At 41.0% G+C, this 17,164-nt stretch overlaps 1 protein-coding gene across 1 annotated transcript in view; it reads right to left on the bottom strand.

The window, feature by feature from the left end:
- Positions 1-17,164, bottom strand: part of LOC116976866 (cysteine-rich motor neuron 1 protein-like) — a 187,139-nt gene that overhangs the window by 39,793 nt on the left and 130,182 nt on the right. The window contains exons 4-5 of the mRNA XM_033026866.1: positions 11,377-11,560; positions 3,269-3,467 (exon numbers count right to left, since the gene is read on the bottom strand). Coding sequence (XP_032882757.1) covers positions 3,269-3,407 — 139 coding nt within the window. The 5' untranslated portion in view covers positions 3,408-3,467; positions 11,377-11,560. The remainder of the gene's footprint in view (positions 1-3,268; positions 3,468-11,376; positions 11,561-17,164) is intronic.

Genomic DNA, 17,164 nt, shown 5'->3' on the forward strand with positions numbered 1-17,164 from the left:
TAAGGAGTAAGCCATTTAGAACGGAGACGAGGAAACACTTTTTCTCACAGAGAGTTGCGAGTCTGTGGAATTCTCTGCCTCAGAGGGTGGTGGAGGCAGGTTCTCTGGATGGTTTCAAGAGAGATAGATAGGGCTCTTAAAAATAGCGGGTCAGGGGATGTGGGGAGAAGGCAGGAACGGGGTACTGATTGGGGATGATCAGCCATGATCACAATGAATGGCAGTGCTGGCTCGAAGGGCCGAATGGCCTACTCCTGCACCTATTGTCCAGAGGGTGAGAGCTATAGGGAGAGGTTGAGTAGGCTGGGTTTATATTCCTTGGAGCACAGGAGGATGAGGGGTGATCTTATAGAGCTATATAAAATCATGATAGAAATAGATCGGGTAGATGCACAAAGTCTCTTGCCCAGAGTAGGGGAATTGAGGACCAGAGGACATAGGTTCAAGGTGAAGGGGAAAAGATACGAATAGGAATCTAAGGGGTAACGTTTTCACACAAAGGGTGGTGGGTGTATGGAACAAGCTGCCAGAGGATGCAGTTGAGGTTGGGACCATCCCAATGTTTAAGAAACAGTTAAACAGGTACATGGATAGGACAGGTTTGGAGGGATATGGACTAAGCACACGCAGGTAGGACTAATGTAGCTGGAAGATGATGGCCGGTGTGGGCAAGTTGGGCCAAAGGGCTGTTTCCACACTCTATGACTATGTATTTTCAATTTGTACCAGCAACTGCCAACACTGTGATTAGTAATTTTGAGATTATTTGTTCTTGGGGCGAGCGCGATGCAGGCAAATTTGCATTTCATCATCTGTCTCTGGGAGTCATGCAAAAATGCCATGTACTTCAGTCCATTATTGCAACAAAATCTAGTAGCCTCTTTCGATCACAGTACTGTCAGAAGGTGTTGAGGGTTGAACTCAAGCTTTTTAACCCAATATCAAAGAGAAGAGGTGAGGGTTAGGGACAGTAATATGTAATAACAAACCTGGCTACTTTCATCACAGGATGTTCAATCACCCCATCAGATGGAAATATAACAACCCCTTAGATTTGTTGTTTGCTTCTGAGACCCGACTGCCACTCTTGTACTTGGTGGCTTCCTGCTGTGCATTAAGTGAGCTTGGGATTTTGGGAACACTGATGATGATTCTGAATTGAAAAGTATTTTGGATTGATGGAAAGATGCAGTATTGATCTTACCATGCTGTATCTTCGACCCACCAAACACAGTGATTTTGCTCCCAAAAGATCTGTATTCAAAATCAACTATTGACTAAAAAAAGGCGGCAGTGTTGAAGCCTCACGACGATGGGGCCTTGGCGTTGGTGAAGCGGCGGCAATGCCTCGTGGGTCGACCTGCAGTCGACGATCGATGAGAGCGTGGACAGGTCCGTCTTAACAGCATTATGGGCCCCCGGGCAAAGCAGCGCACTGGGGCACCTACCTACACAAGCACTCACAAGAATAAAAATGTAAATGGTCGATAAAATTAAAGCCAGTTCAAACTCTGCTGCCCCATTGTGCAGCGAAGCTGATTTTTTTTTAATGAAAATGAATATTCTCCTGCACAGTTGGTCTCCATCATGCACATGAATATTCTGGTGAGTGCAATTTCAACATTGGGAAACACAGATTTCAAGTTGTCTGAAATGATTTTGATCCTCTTCTTCTGATCCGTCATATCTAGTAGATGCACACTTCGCTTTCGTTCCTGTTTTTTCACATCGCTATAATCTGAATCTGGACACCTACACCTGGCTTTCAATTCGTATTCACTAAATTTATCTCTAATTTCCTGAAGGTAGGTTTTCAGAGACTCATGAAGCAGAGAAAAAGGAATACAGACACTGAACAAAGTCAAAGAATTTTACAGTCTGCAGACAACACTCTGCCGCTTTTATACCCACCAAGTTCAGGCTGTGTCCAGCACATGGGACATAGGTGGCAAATTCATTCAGTTGATGAATCCGTGCTTGCAACCCAGTATTTATTTATTGACAGCAAGTCACAACATACATAGATCAGCATGGGGCCCCTATGCTCGTGGGGCCCCGGGCAACTGCCCAGCGTGCCCATGCGTTACGACGGCCTTGAGCGTGGAAGACCACCATGAGGGAGGGAAGGGAAGAACAATAGAGGACCCGGTGTGGGTGGACCGCCATGAGGGAGGAGGGCGGGGAACAACGGTGGGGAGGGAACAAAGGACTTTGTACCCGGCGTGGGGGAACTGTTGGGGGGGGGGGGGATTGACAAAAGGAAAGAGCCGGCGTGCTTCGTAGCTTTGTCAGCGCCGTAGGTGGCTGCTTTTGTATAAAGTTGTGTATGTAAGCAAAGAATCTCACTGTGCCCAGCCACATGTGACAATAAAGTATTCCTATTCCTAAAAGCCTCTCAAGCCAATCGTATCTGCATCCACCACCACTCCTGGCAGCATGCTCCAGGCATCCACTACTCCGTCCAAAACAATTAAAAAAAAATGAACCTACACATCTCCTTTAAACTTTCCCCTCTGACCTTAAAGCTATGTCCTCCAGTCTGACTGTCTACCCTACTTATGCTTCTCATCATTTATATACTTTTATCAGGTATCCCCTCAACCTCCTGTATTCCAGGGAAAACAACCCAAGTTTATCCTGCTGATAGCTAATATCTCTAATCCAGGCAGCATTTTGATAAACTTCTATACCTTCTCCAAAGCCTTATCATGCTTACCGTTATGGGGAACATTTAACTGATGAAAACCACTCACTATCCAGGAACAAAATGTATGATGTAATAGCATAGTCTTGGTGACATGTGTACAGATTGGAATGATTCATTCAACATTTAATGGTCAACAGATTTGTACCGTTGCTTAGTTAATATAGTTAACATTTACCCAGATCAGCAATTCTGAAGCCATAACCTGCAGGGCTCAGAAGCAGGATATGGGAAATGAGGAGAACTTAAAGTTGATTTTTGACTACAATGTATAAGATGAAGGCTGTGGTCTTCTTTCTATGCTACAGACTTCCACTACTACAGCAGAGTTAATGTGTGATGTCAAGCCTGTTACAATCCTTTGCAATATATGTAAGAGTGAGTTGAAAGTTAATTTCCTAGCTTGTTGGTTTAGAGGTAATTTCAATGTATTATTGACTCTTAATGACATTATATTGCTAAATGTCAGGGATTTCTAAGGTACTGTTGTGCGAGGGCAACCTTCACAGGAAAATGAGAAACATATCTCACAAAGTACTGCAAAGTGCCCATTTTCAGTCTTACCTTCACAGAAAGGGCAGCACTCCCCTGGTATTTTGACTGGATTCTGACAGGTCTGTTTGCAAGCCATGGCAACGCAGTGATGTTCCCCAGTTGACGCATTGGCAGAAAGTACAGTCATCTTCTCGCCAGTGATCACCATGTGCTCGAATCTGATCTCTCGCCAAACATCCTACTCCACCGATGGCTGGGAAAACTGGATCTGCACAGGACAGAGTTAGAGCGAATGAATGAAGTTAAATGGTAAACTTCTGAACAAAATAATAACAGGGGCGATACGGTGGTGCAGCAGTAGAGTTGCTGCCTTACAGCACCAGAGACCCGGGTTTAAGTGCTGTCTGTATGGAGTTTGTACGTTTTCCCTGTGACCGCGTGGGTTTTGCCCAGGGTGCTCCAGTTTCCTCCCACACTCCTAAAGATGTACAGGCTTGGAGGCTAATTGGCTTTGGTAAAAATTGTAAATTGTCTCTAGTGTGTAGGCTAGTGTTATAGAGTACGGGGATCGCCGGTCGGCACGATCTTAATGGGTAAACTAAACTAAACTAAACCCAAATGCTCTTCATGACGTTTGGAAGGTTTGAGTTTAGTTTATTGTCACGTGTACCGAGGTACAGTGAAAAGCTTTTGTTGCATGCTAACCAGTCAGCAGAAAGACAATACATGATTCCAATCGAGTCATTCACAGCGTATAGCTACATGATAAAGGGAATAACTTGAATAAAGTTTAGTGCAAGATAAAGTCTAGTAAAGGCCGATCAAAAAGAGGCCGAGGGTCTCGAATGAGGTAAATAGTAACTCGGGAATGTTCTCGAGTTGTTGGTAGGATGGTTCAGTTGCCTGAAAATAGAGATTGCTGAGTTTTTTTTAATGTGAAAAATTCCATTTCATTATTTTCCTAAAAATTATTTTGGGTAAGAGTAAAAGTTACGAGAAACTGCGAATATAAACCAAGACTAAAAGAAGATTTCAGGAAAACACCAACCATGCTGAAAATACCCAGCAGGTCTAATAGCATCCAGGCAGGGGGTGGACAAGGGAGAGGGAAACAAAGCATTAATTTTCATGGAGGATGTTAGCGGTGTCACAGATCTATGCGAGAACAAGGATGGGGAGCGTGGGTTTTGGGCGATAGGAGACAAGGCAGAGGTAAAAAAGAACAAATGGGAAGATGAGCGAAATGTTCTATAGTAGGAGTGCGTAAGGGACAAAAAAGATGGCGGTCCCAAGCAAAGGCGATAATAGTTGCACAAGCGATAGAATTAAAGACAGAAAATGGAGGAAATGCTCAATAGATTAAGAGGGAGCAACCATCGGTCTGATCTGGACAATGAGGTTCTGCATGGAATTACCAACAATTCCCCATGTTTGGTGACAGGATGATCACGCATGTGTGCACAAAACATGCCAGCAGCTGTTTACTACCAGTTTCTTAACAGTGCATGAGTCATGGCGTCATCATGAAACCAAGCAGTGGAACAGTAATCCACTTGAAGAACCTGTGCCAGTTTAGAAATGGCACAGATAATCTCTTCCTCTTCTTCGTCTTCTTGCGTTTAGGCGTGCACAGCCTAAAGTTGTAGGACAACTTGTTCTATTTGATCTTGTTTGATTGTGCACGCCAGGTTGATTGCATTAGTTAAAACAGGGCAGACCATGTGAAGGTTGCAATCTCCCACCCTTTCTTTCATTGTATGTTTGAAAAGATTGTCATTTCTGTCTCCTTTCTAACACGCTTTGCAAGGTCGAATGCAGGAGCAACAAGATCAGACAATGTTTGCTCCTGGAAATAAAATTAAGCTATTATTGGTGAGACTTTTTTTTACATCATATATACTTATTAAAACTGTGATCTTGTACGTGTCTGTGTATATGTGGGAGTCCTTTACATCTTCGCGAAAAAACTACGCGTTTACAATAAAATTTTTACATATTCCAGTTGACATTTTTCCCGTCCAGGCAGTGATCAGGTTCACTTAAGATTTGATCCTAAATTTCACGTTATTTGTGATTAAAGCTTTAAAAATGCCAACTTTCACAAGATTTTTACTGTTAAACAGAGGGGCAAACATAATAAAATCGGCAATCTTTGAAAAAAGAATAATGCTGGTTTGCACGCCTCTCTGTTCAGTGATACATCCTGCTGCGTACATCACCCTAGACCCACTTTTTCCTCTCATATCCTTTAGGACAAGGATAAGGGGTCACAGTTTAAGGATAAGGGGGGAATCCTTTAAAACCGAGATGAGAAGAACATTTTTCACACAGAGAGTGGTGAATCTCTGGAACTCTCTGCCACAGAGGGTAGTCGAGGCCAGTTCATTGGCTATATTTAAGAGGGAGTTAGATGTGGCCCTTGTGGCTAAGGGGATCAGAGGGTATGGAGAGAAGGCAGGCACGGGATACTGAGTTAGATGATCAGCCATGATCATATTGAATGGCGGTGCAGGCTCGAAGGGCCGAATGGCCTACTCCTGCACCTAATTTCTATGTTTCTATGTTTCTATCTACTTATCTAGAAGCTGCAGACATTCTTCTCCCTCTGTGCATTTCCCGATATCTTAACAAACCAACCCTTTCCCACTCATCCTCAATGATTTAACTTTTACTCATTTTTATCCTCATCCAATTAATTTTACTCATCAAGTGAATGCAAAATCTTTGTTCTTTTTCTTTATTCTTTATTGCAAAAGATCATGGGACCTCATGGAGAGGGAAAGAATTGGAGGACACATTTCCCATTTGAACTGAAATAAGGCAGCACAGAAGATCGATGGTGTTTCATTGACTCTGGCCAATGAAAGCAAGAACCTCCCATCTACTTGGTGACAAAATTAAATAACAGCCATTCACATAATATGGCACTCAAGATGAAATGGTTTCTATTATTCTATTATAGTATAATTATTGTCAGGATAATTCATAATATACGCTTCCAGGTCTATTGCACTTCTTCAGTATGATGATAACTCGGTTTGGTCTTGATCCTGTTGGCATATTGATGGTGCTGTTGCATTGCTCTCTTTGATTAATGAAACCTATCAGAATCTCAAGCTTGAAGTGGTTGTTTCACGTGTTTGACTGCTTCTGAATAGTGAGGGCGTTTTGAAATGTTCGGAGTACTTGGCAGCTGACATAACGCGGGTGGGCAGGTTTGGGGGCTGCCAAATGTCTTCAGCTGTTCAGTGGGCAGATTTTGATCTGCCGCCTGATGGCATCATGCGGCTCAAGCCTCTGCTGCCTTGAAGAGCTCTGCCATTCTAGTTCAGGACAGCCTCGGGCAGCAGACGGACATCTGGACAAGTCAAGTCTGTAACTGGTATGCAAGTCACACAGTGGGAGCGGGCAGCTCGCCCAGACAACAAGTTCTGGCTCATTATTTTTACTTGACGTATTTCAAAAGTTTCCTCTGAGCTACTCCCCGAAGCTCCGATACAGTTACTACTACTCGTGCTAAGATTCCATCTGTCAGCTCAGCAATAATAAAGGGACTGAATGAGTCCACCCCATTGTCTGTCCAGGGTTCCTCAGGATACTTCACTCATCCTCTTCAGCAATACAATATCGTCTAACCAGTCCTCTTTTGTTCTTCCTCAGCCTCTTGTTCCAGGTACAGGACCACAAAAGCGATTTCCACTTTTTTTTTTTAAGGCGTCCAAGCTATTATTAGTTCCCTCGTTAGCTCCCTCTATTATTAGCTCCCTCCAACTCACTGGAGCTCTGGCTCTTGCAGGGGAGAGATACGTTTTTTTGCCTTCCATCACAGCGAGGAGGAGATGCGCTGTGATGGATGTCTGTGTAAATTGTGTTGTGTCTTGGGTCTTTTTTTCTTGTGTGTATGACTGCAGAAACAACATTTCATTTGAGCCTCTATGAGGTTCAAGTGACAAATAAATTGTATTGTGTATTGTGTATTGTGTGCACTCTTTACACTTACCAGGTTCACTGGGATATTAACTTTCTTTCATAGATCTTCTGTACATATGCTTCTATTCAAAGCCATATTCTTAGACATCACACTTAGTATCCTCAGTCTTCCTTTCAATTAGCTCAATTTTTGTTCATTAACATTTTTTCGGCTTTAGTTTTCAGTACAGCGTGTAAAATAGGTCCTTAGGCCCTCCGAAGCCATCAATCACCAGTTCTATGTTATCCAAGTTTCGCATCCTACAAACTAGGGGCAATTTATAGAAGCTGATTAGCCTACAAACCTGCACGTCTTGAGGATGTGGGAGTAAACCGGAGCACCCGAGGAAACCACAGGGAGAACATACAAACCCAACACAGACAGCACCCTTAGTCAGGATCGAACCTGGATCTCCGACGCTGTGAGGCAGCAGCTCTACCGCTTCACCACTGTGCCACCCCTGTAGTTTAAACAAGTTAAAGCATAGGCCAAAGTTTAATTTTAGTAAAATTATGTTATGTTGCTATCTGATTATTCAGAAATCCTGATTGTTTGGCAAATGAGTCACTGGATGATGTTTCCTCTGACTCACCAGGATTCTTGTTCCTTGTTCCCTTGTTTCTCTGATTCACAATCATCCCCTATTTCTGTGCTCCTCCTACTCACTAGGGCCCTAGCACCTGCACTCTTTACATTTACCAGGACCACTGGGAATTGTTATTTAAAAAAAACATGTTTTGAAAGACATTAAAAGAAAGGAATTAAAATTGTGTTATCATATTTATAGGAATAACACTCCATAATGCAAAAAAATCTGCTATTCTGACTGCACCAGAGTCCAGAATGTCTTGGATTATAGGTATTTTGATGCATTGAAATAAGTAACACCAATGGCAAAAGTTTTTATTCAAGTAGTAACATTTTTTGAGTTTTTCGATGCCCAATGATGGCTGATTGAACTGTTAGTCTTTCTGGATTGTGGTCTCACTGCATGAAAATTCACTCCAAGTTTTTTACATTTCACTCCAAGTTTTAGGGGAAAATTCCCAGCATTTGTCATCTCTGTAATGCATTGGTTCCAACCACAAAAGGCAGATCATATATTTTGCGGTATTCAAGATACATGTTTTATATTAATTAACTGGAACAGTAAACAGGATTTCTCATCTCTTATCAGAACAAATCTTTGCAGAAAACATCCTGCTTTGTTTTATATCATCATGAACAGCAAAATGGTCAAGTTTAAAAACTGTTCCAGCATCAGATGGAGACTAAAATCTGATCTTGAACGTTCAGTTGCAATATTTACTAAGTTTATGCGAGTCCCTAACCTAACACCTTGTTTACCGAAATTCCTTTATCCGGTTACAGCCTTGAAACTCAGGGCTTAAACTCTTGAATTGATTATTTAAGCGCCATTTCCAAAATATACTGTAGTCAACCGTCAGTGTCTGATCCCTCAAGTGATAATTCACAACATTTTACAAAAGATTCCAAAAGATTTCAAATGATTGACAAATCCACACATCATTTAAGGCACATCGAGGGGATGAATTTGAGCATTTTTCTTTATAAAATGTGAAATGATCAAACACAGAGAGAGCTTCAGACTGATGGTAGAAGGTAGCCAAAAGCTCTGCGATTGTTGAAAGAACAGAAAAGAGGAGACTGTAGATAACATGGAATATGAAAGAGTACAGCACAGCCCACCTGCCTGTGCTGAGCTTGATGCTAAGTTAAACTAAGCTCCTTTGCCTGCACTTGATCTATATCCCTCCATACCCTGCATATTCATTTATCTTTCTACAAACCTCTTAAATGCCACTGTCATAATGACCCAGGAACCTAACACCCATTGTGTAAAAACAACTTGCCCTGCACATCTCCTTGAAATCCCCCCCCCCCCCCCCACTAAACTACAAACTACGCCCTCTGGTCTTTGACATTTCTGCCCTGGGAAAAAGGTTCTATCCCTATCAATCTATCAATGTTTGTTATAATTTTATACACTCAATCAACTTCCAACACTCCAGTGAAAAGAATCCAAGTTTGTCTAACCTCTCCTTATAGCTCATACACTCAACATCTACTGCACTCTCTTCAAAACCTGCACATCTTTCCTGTAATGGGGTGACGAGAATGACATAAAATACTCCAGATGTGGCCTAACCAAAGTATTTTAAAGCTGCAACCTGGCTTCCTGACTCTCACACTCAATGCCCCAAATGATTAAGGTAAGGATAGCATTTGCCTTCTTTGCCATTCTCTCTACTTATGTTGCTACTTTCAGCAAACTATGCACTTGGACCCCCAAATCCCTCTGGACATTACTTTGGCCATGTATGAAAGAGGAGGGATTAGAGAAAGACTATAGATTATGGAGTGATGTCTGACATGTGCTGTTCATGACCAAGGCTGATTTCAAGCAAGCAACCTAGGATGAAGAGGATTAGCTCACGTGTCAAAATCAAAGGGAGAAATGCTGGAAACATTCAGATCGGGCAGCTGTGGAAGTGGAAGAGGTAACTTTTTGTGTCTGGCACAGTTCATCAGATAGACACAAAATGCTGGAGTAACTTAGCGGGACATGCGGCATCTCTGGAGAGAAGGAATGGATGACTTTTCCGGTTCCTTCTCTCCAGAGATGATGTGTGTCCCGCTGAAATACTCCACCATTTTGTGTCTATCTTCAGTTTTAAACCAGCATCTGCAGTTCTTTCCTACACACTTTGTGATTATTGTAGTACTAGTCCAAAACAACGTCATAAGAAACTTTCTTACATGCGAAAGAAACTTCATAATTTTGTTACACTAATATTGTTTAGTTAACATTTAAAGGTGGGGAACACTAACTTAGCATAATTTATGACTTTTGTACATTGATTGACATGAAAAGCATCCACACAATAGCCTGGGGCCCATGAGCTCCACAAACTCTATGTTGCCTTCCATTTGTTTTATTCTACAGTTGCCTTACATTTGGTGATTTTAAAGGGATTTATACACAGTTGTTTCATTCCTGAATAAATCTGAATGACTAGATTTGTTAGTTGTTGTAGAAATGCAAAGAATGGAAATATTTACATAAATTTAATGTGTTCACAAATATAACCTGTCCATAAAATCAAAAATAAATCAAAAGAGACTACAGATTCTGGAGTGTGGAACAAAATAAAAACAATGCTGCAAAAGCTCAGTAATATGCCTGGTAGCAAAAACATTGCTAGATTGCCTGCATAAATGCAAAATGTTTAGAAATTTAACTGGGCTTAATCCTGCACCAGGTTAAGTACTCTGGCTACATTATTCTGAAATGCTCAGTAGGTGTAATTTATGGAAAATAAAAGAAAAATGTCTCCAAAATTATAAATTTTAAATGGTCCAATTTTTAAGAGAAAAGCACTGCAAATTATTAATTGATCTACATACAAATTACTTTTGCCATCCAGGTGTCTTACAAAATAGTAAACTACATGTTTATACCACCATAATAAGACAAAGATATTCGATTTTATTTTTTGTATGAAGCAACATTTTCATAAATATATGTGCTACAAACACAGTTCTCCAAATTAGTTTTGATGTGTAAAGACAATACAGGTTACGGGGCAGATTTTGATTTTTTTTGTGCATGCATGGACATTGAAATGCCAGATTTTAATCCATGGCTGTTTCTTTTCAAAACTTAACACGAGGAAGTGTCACAAGTGATCCATTTCTAGTTTAAGGTTGAGGCATAATCACAACAAATTCTATCCATCTGTGATATTGCTGTAGGGTATTCAACTGTATTTAATACATTCCAAGTGGCACAAAAACAGGATGACGGCTACATGGGAACCAACTGCTGCTCTTTCTTGTATAACCTTTCCACATTTCCAAAGGGAAACACACCGCCTTTCTATTTAAGGATGTCTTTCTTTTATCAACAGTAATGCAGTATCATGGTTTACCTCATGGCTGTTTCATTGGCTACATATTAATGTAGGATTATTTCAAGTTCGTTATGAATTATACCATCTGTGCATTTTCTAAAACTATAGCCCATGGCCAGCTCATAAATCACTGCAAGAGCAAGACAAAGACATATCATATATGAACAATGCAATTTAAATGCAACATACACACCGGGTGATTGCTTAATTTTTCTTTAGCTGGAGGCACCAGTTTATAATCTAGACCTTCATTCCTGTCCATGGAAACTTACCCTGACAAACTGGACAGCACTCTCCCTCAGGGACTGTAATAGTTCTCACATTTCAGCTCTCCACATTCTACTTTGGAGCACAATGAGATCCCACCCCGACAGCGGCAGAACCAACAAGCCTCCATGCGATACACCTCGCCTTCTGTGTACTCAGTGCCATTGAACAGACATTTGCGAGTGGATTCTGCAATAAAAAAGTGAACACCATTTATTAGCGTTTAGTTTAGTTATATAGCGCGGAAACAGGCCCTTCGGCCAACCGAGTCCATGGTGACCAGAGATCCCCATACACCAACACTATCCTACACACTAGGGACAATTTACAATTCTTATCAAAACCAGTTAACATACAAACCAGTACGCCTTTGGAGCGTGGAGAAAACCCACGTGGTCACGGGGAGAAGGTACAAACTCCGTACAGACAGCGCTCGTAGTCAGGATCGAAACCCGGGTCTCTGGTGCTGTATGGCAGCAACTCTACCGCTGCATCACCATGCCTGAATCATGTATTGTCTTTCTGCTGACTGGTTAGCACACAACAATAGCTTTTCAATGTACCTCAGTACACGTGACAATACACTAAATGGAACTGAACTGATACTTCTGCAGTCTTTTCTCAACTGTGTTCAGGCACCATCTCCTGCACTCTGGAATTTTATTTGAAATACAATATTTGGTCAACAGAGGTCTCCAGTAATATAGTGGCCAACAGTGCTCAATATGCTCATTTTGCAGTACCGTCCTATATTATGTGCTGCTCTATTGTGGCAACTTATTGCAGCTAACGGTACATATATTTTAAACAGAAAAGACATGCAAGAAAGATCTTTCTGACATTGCAGCCAACTTTAAAATTCCCCAAAGAAGGTTTTCTCCAAAAATAGATTTGATGTAATGAAAAATGATTCACTCTTTACCAGTATATCTGCTCAATGCAAACACGTTAATGATTATGTGGAAATGGACATCTGATTCAGATTCAGATTTATTGTCACATGCACCAATTAAGGTACAGTGATATTTGAGTTACTGTGCAGCCATACAATTAAAAGAAAACAACACAATTAAAAAGAACGATCAAACTTTCTAAACAAGATTATAGAACATATCTGTTTAGAAAGTGCAGCTGCCACAATCTCAGTTTATATTATTGCAATCTGTTTAAGTCTTTTTTTAAATGCCATCAACATTGAAAATCTGCAATGTTCACATGTAGGTTTTGAGTGGGGTAAAGGTTAAAAAGATCCTATGTTGCTAAAGCTTAAGGGTAGTTTTCATACATTTTAGTAATTCTTGCATTTATTCTGGTAATAAATAAGATTAAATCATCATTACATATCATTTAATGGATGGCCTCGTCTCCTCTGAAAAGCAAATTTACTGTTTACAATTGAATACCATTGCAAGGGCGCATATTGTAACCGCTCTTTACATATGAAACTGTAATGCCAAAATTGTCACTCCAAGCAAAATGAACATTACATTTGTATGTGTGATGACACATCTTCCCTAAAGTCCACTCCGACCCCTGTCACCGGCAGACGGGCCAGAAGAAGCTTACTGACAGCGCTCGGCTACTGGAAAACGCCGGCGGCACTCAGTGCTGAACTGAGGCCACAGTCAAATGAACCACAGCTGGATCCAATTAGTGGTTATTGGATCCACTCACCTGCAACATTGTCAGCCCTACTCCTCATTAACCCAGGGGTTCCAGCCAAAGATAGGACGGAGAAAGACTGGGCGAGGACAATTAAAAAAGCAGAACAGAAAGACCTGAAGAAATGAGGAAGAAAGAAGAGAGCGAAGAAGGGAGACAAAGTTGGGAGCCTTCCTGCTAGCTGTGTTCCCATCGCAGGTTTGATGAAGACGGAGCCACTGAACAAGCCCGTGACAAGTATCACCACCGTGTGGCCAAGACTGGTCTGTTGGGAAAGAAGCCCGATAGAGCCAGTGCCTCCACCTGAGAGCATAACTGAGTGGCCAGAAGCTCGTCTGCCCTGCAGACAATGGGGGAACACTTGCCCGCACGCAAAGACTGGCCGCCAGGATAATCCAGAGATTGCCCGCGTCGTCTCTTCAAGCCCAAAGCTGAGCCTGCAGGAAGAAGGGCATTTTGGGCAAATCAAGCTGTTATTTTTGTTTCAGATTTTTGCCCTTCTTTGAAAGTATACAACACTGAATAAAACACTGCCATCAGTTTATAGAAATTGATTTAGTTATTGAGCATCTGGAATAGAGTAGAGACACAACAGTAACGTGTGTCCAGGATCTTTTCAAGCAGGAGAAAACCAAACCACGTGGAAAAATTGATCATTGCATGAAGGGAAAAAATGGAAGTTCACAAATCTTCAAAGTGCTGACTCGCCACAATTCAATGAAATATTAAAAGTTGTGGAGATTAATTATAAAGTGTTAGTGTGGACGTTCCAGGCAGTTCTCAGGATAGAAAATGCACAATTCTTTTGAACTGTGCAGTTCCATATAAAATGTTTGATGAACCTGTCAATCTGTTCTATTCAGATTTTTCTCATCACATTTGTGGCAATGAAAGCATTTTGTGGATGAATGCCCAAGCTATTCCGGCTGAAAACCCATCTTCTCCAAACCAGTGGCGTTTGATGTCAGCTTGCTGTCAGTGCATTCATGTGGGTTTAATCTGCAATGGCCTCAAAAAGGCCAAAACAAAAGACTTCAACACTGGTCAGAAAGGAACAGCAGACATTTACGATCATAACACTGATCCCTTTCCTGTCAACCACAATCAAGCTGGTACCAAGCTCCGAAGGGAATTATTTTTCACCCTTCAGATGGAACAAAATTTTAAAACCTTTCCCAACATTGAACTGTTGAACTTTTCATCTCCAACATGTGACCACACAAAAAAACCTGTTCAACTGCACTTTATTTCAAGATATTTTTTACTATCTAAGCAATTTTACAGTGACTGAGCTAATAAAGCTCAGCAAGTCAATACATTTAGATCCACAAGAGAGAAAACATTATGAAGCTGCAATCATGTATCCCTAATCACTTTGATCTTCAGACTTGCTGCCCAGCTTCAGTGCTCCTACCCTTGTGCTCCCATAGTAACTGACGTTCCATGCTATCTCGTGTTCTAAAGTACCTGCAACTTCAAACTTACAGCTGCAAAGTTCTTCTCGAGTGGCGGTGTGGCATTGACTTACCCAAACCAATTTGCACAACCAAATCAACAAAAGCTTTTCACTGTACCTCAGTACACGTGACAATAAACTAAACTCAACTCCGTCAGCTACATACCATTCCACATTGATTTCAGTGGGATTTGCTTCATTTAAAATCAATTTTGTGATCTCCAAATAGGCTCCTGAGCATCCATGGAATTTACAAACTCTATTCCGCTGCTACATGCATGCTCTTAATCTCGTGCTTTCGTAACATTGCCTCACTCTGTTCCTTTGTTGTGTTGTTCCCAAGTTTCACATCAATTCTATGCTTTTCTTTCAAAGGAAGAATCTGACAAGCATGCAAAGTGTTAAAAATGACACATTGAAAAATGTAAAAGCAAGATGAGATTTAATCTTTTGGATTTAGTGATACAGCATCGATACATGCCCTTTGACCCACCGAGTCCGCGCCGACAGCGATCACCCGTATTCTAGTTGTTTCCGATACCAGGAACAATTTACAGAAGCCAATTAACCTATAAACCTGCACGTCTTTGGAAAGTGGGAGGAAACCGGAGCACCCAAAGAAAACCAGGGTCTCTGGATCTCTGGAATAAGGGGCTCAGGAACTGCATGGCAGCAACTCAACTGCTGCACCTTTTAGTGGTCAAATATGAAAATAAAATTTTAGTTTCATTCCCCATCCAAGAAGGGAACGTTCAGTATTTGCAAGGAAATTCAAATCATATATTTCTTAATCTGATATTATTTACTTGTGATGTATCTTGGGTCAGTTTATGTACATGATCAAAGCTGATTCCTAGTAAACAACAGTTTTGCCAATAATTCTAATTACAAAGTTTAAAACAAACCTTTATGAAACCACTCACAATATCGCAATGTGCAGAGTTTAAAGTTGCACTAATAATAGCCAATGCCTGAGGTTAGCAGATACATTGATGTATTCATGAATTTGTTTTGCGAAAGCAGTCAGCAAATAATTCCAGTCATTTCAGGCCAATTGGTAAATACACGGCCAGTGAACATAGGTTTCATTGTAAACTGAAATACCCTAAAGAAAGCAGGTACTTGATCCTTCTTAGTTTACTTTAGTGATACAGCATGGAAGCAGGCCCTTCGGCCCACCAGGTCCATGCCGACCAGCTATCACAAGTTCTATGTTATGCCAGTTTCACAACCTACACAGTCGGGGAAATTTACGGAAGCCATACCAGTGTCTTTGGAATGCGAGGGGAAACTGAAGCAGCCGGAGAAAACCCACGTGGTCACAGGGAAAACGTACAAACAGTACCCGTAATCAGGATGGAACCCGGGTCTCGGGCGCTGTAAGGCAGCAAGGCTACCGCTGTGCCGCCCATGTGACTGACATGGAATGAATGGCACTATGCAAACACTTGGAATTCATGCCAATCAATATATAACGAAACATCTTAGAAGAAATGGACTGTATTAATAAGAAGCAGGAAACTGGGCATAAAAATATTTTCTAAATATTCCTAAATATTCCAGATGGAGATGAAAGAGCACAGTGGTCAGTCATTTGCACAAGGGTAAAGGGAAAACATTTAATCTTCGAGCAACTTTGATATCCTTTTCAGATCATCCAAAAATGTTCCTTAGCCAATGGGTTATGGGTTAATTTTTAATGTAAAAGGTGTAGCAGTCAATATTCTCATAGCAAGCTCACATAAGCTGCAAGGTTAATAAAAGACCAAATACGTTTTTTTTGAGTAAGAGAGATGAATATCTGTCTGCACAGTGAGAATAATTCTAATGGACATTAAGCTATGTTAACATCACAGGAGTTACGAGAATCTCCGGCCAGTTTTGTTGGGTGTGCACTCAGTGACTGTGAATCAGAAAATGCAGCCATGTTATAAATACAGCCAACCCTCTTTTGAATGGAGTAATAAATTTCCACCTGCTTCAGATGAGAGCTTCCGTTGTTGCCTAACCCAGACCAGATCTAAAAATGGATCAGGGAGCAAATCCATTAAAAGCAGGTGCAAATATTTCATACTTGCCTGGTAAATAACATAATTAAAAGATGAACAAGGACAGGGTGAAGGGTGATTACCAACTGGACTCTGGCGGATTCAGCACGTATATAAATACCAGCAGTATTTGTCCTGGACAACAATGTGCAAGGACATCGACTTTTCTAGAAATGGCCCGAATATTCAAACAAATCAAGGATGTGAAACTAAAGATCAGTGAAAGGAGGAAAACATGTTTAATGGCAACATCACTGCATTGTGTCAATACATCTATTTTTAGTAAGAAAGAAGAGTTTTGAAATTATTAAAAACACTTTTCCAAAGAACGAGTACAAGTAATTTGGGACACAATAAAGTCTATCAAATTCCACTTTATCAAGATTCCAATCAAAGTGATATTTTGGTTTCCCTTGAAATATTCTTCATCCACAAATCAAAACCATCTTTCAGTTCACTGCAACAGATCCAAAGGTAGCCACCCACGCAATCAATCCATGCTGACACATCATAAAATGTGCTGTTATTTATAAGGACGTGTGCATATGTATTAGCAAGTCTTTAAAAAAAAAGAAGAAAATAGCTCCTCCAATAACTCGAAAAGACTGCAACTTCCTCAATCTGCAA

Source organism: Amblyraja radiata, chromosome 9, assembly GCF_010909765.2.
Source record: "Amblyraja radiata isolate CabotCenter1 chromosome 9, sAmbRad1.1.pri, whole genome shotgun sequence".
Taxonomy (NCBI): Eukaryota; Metazoa; Chordata; class Chondrichthyes; order Rajiformes; family Rajidae; genus Amblyraja; species Amblyraja radiata.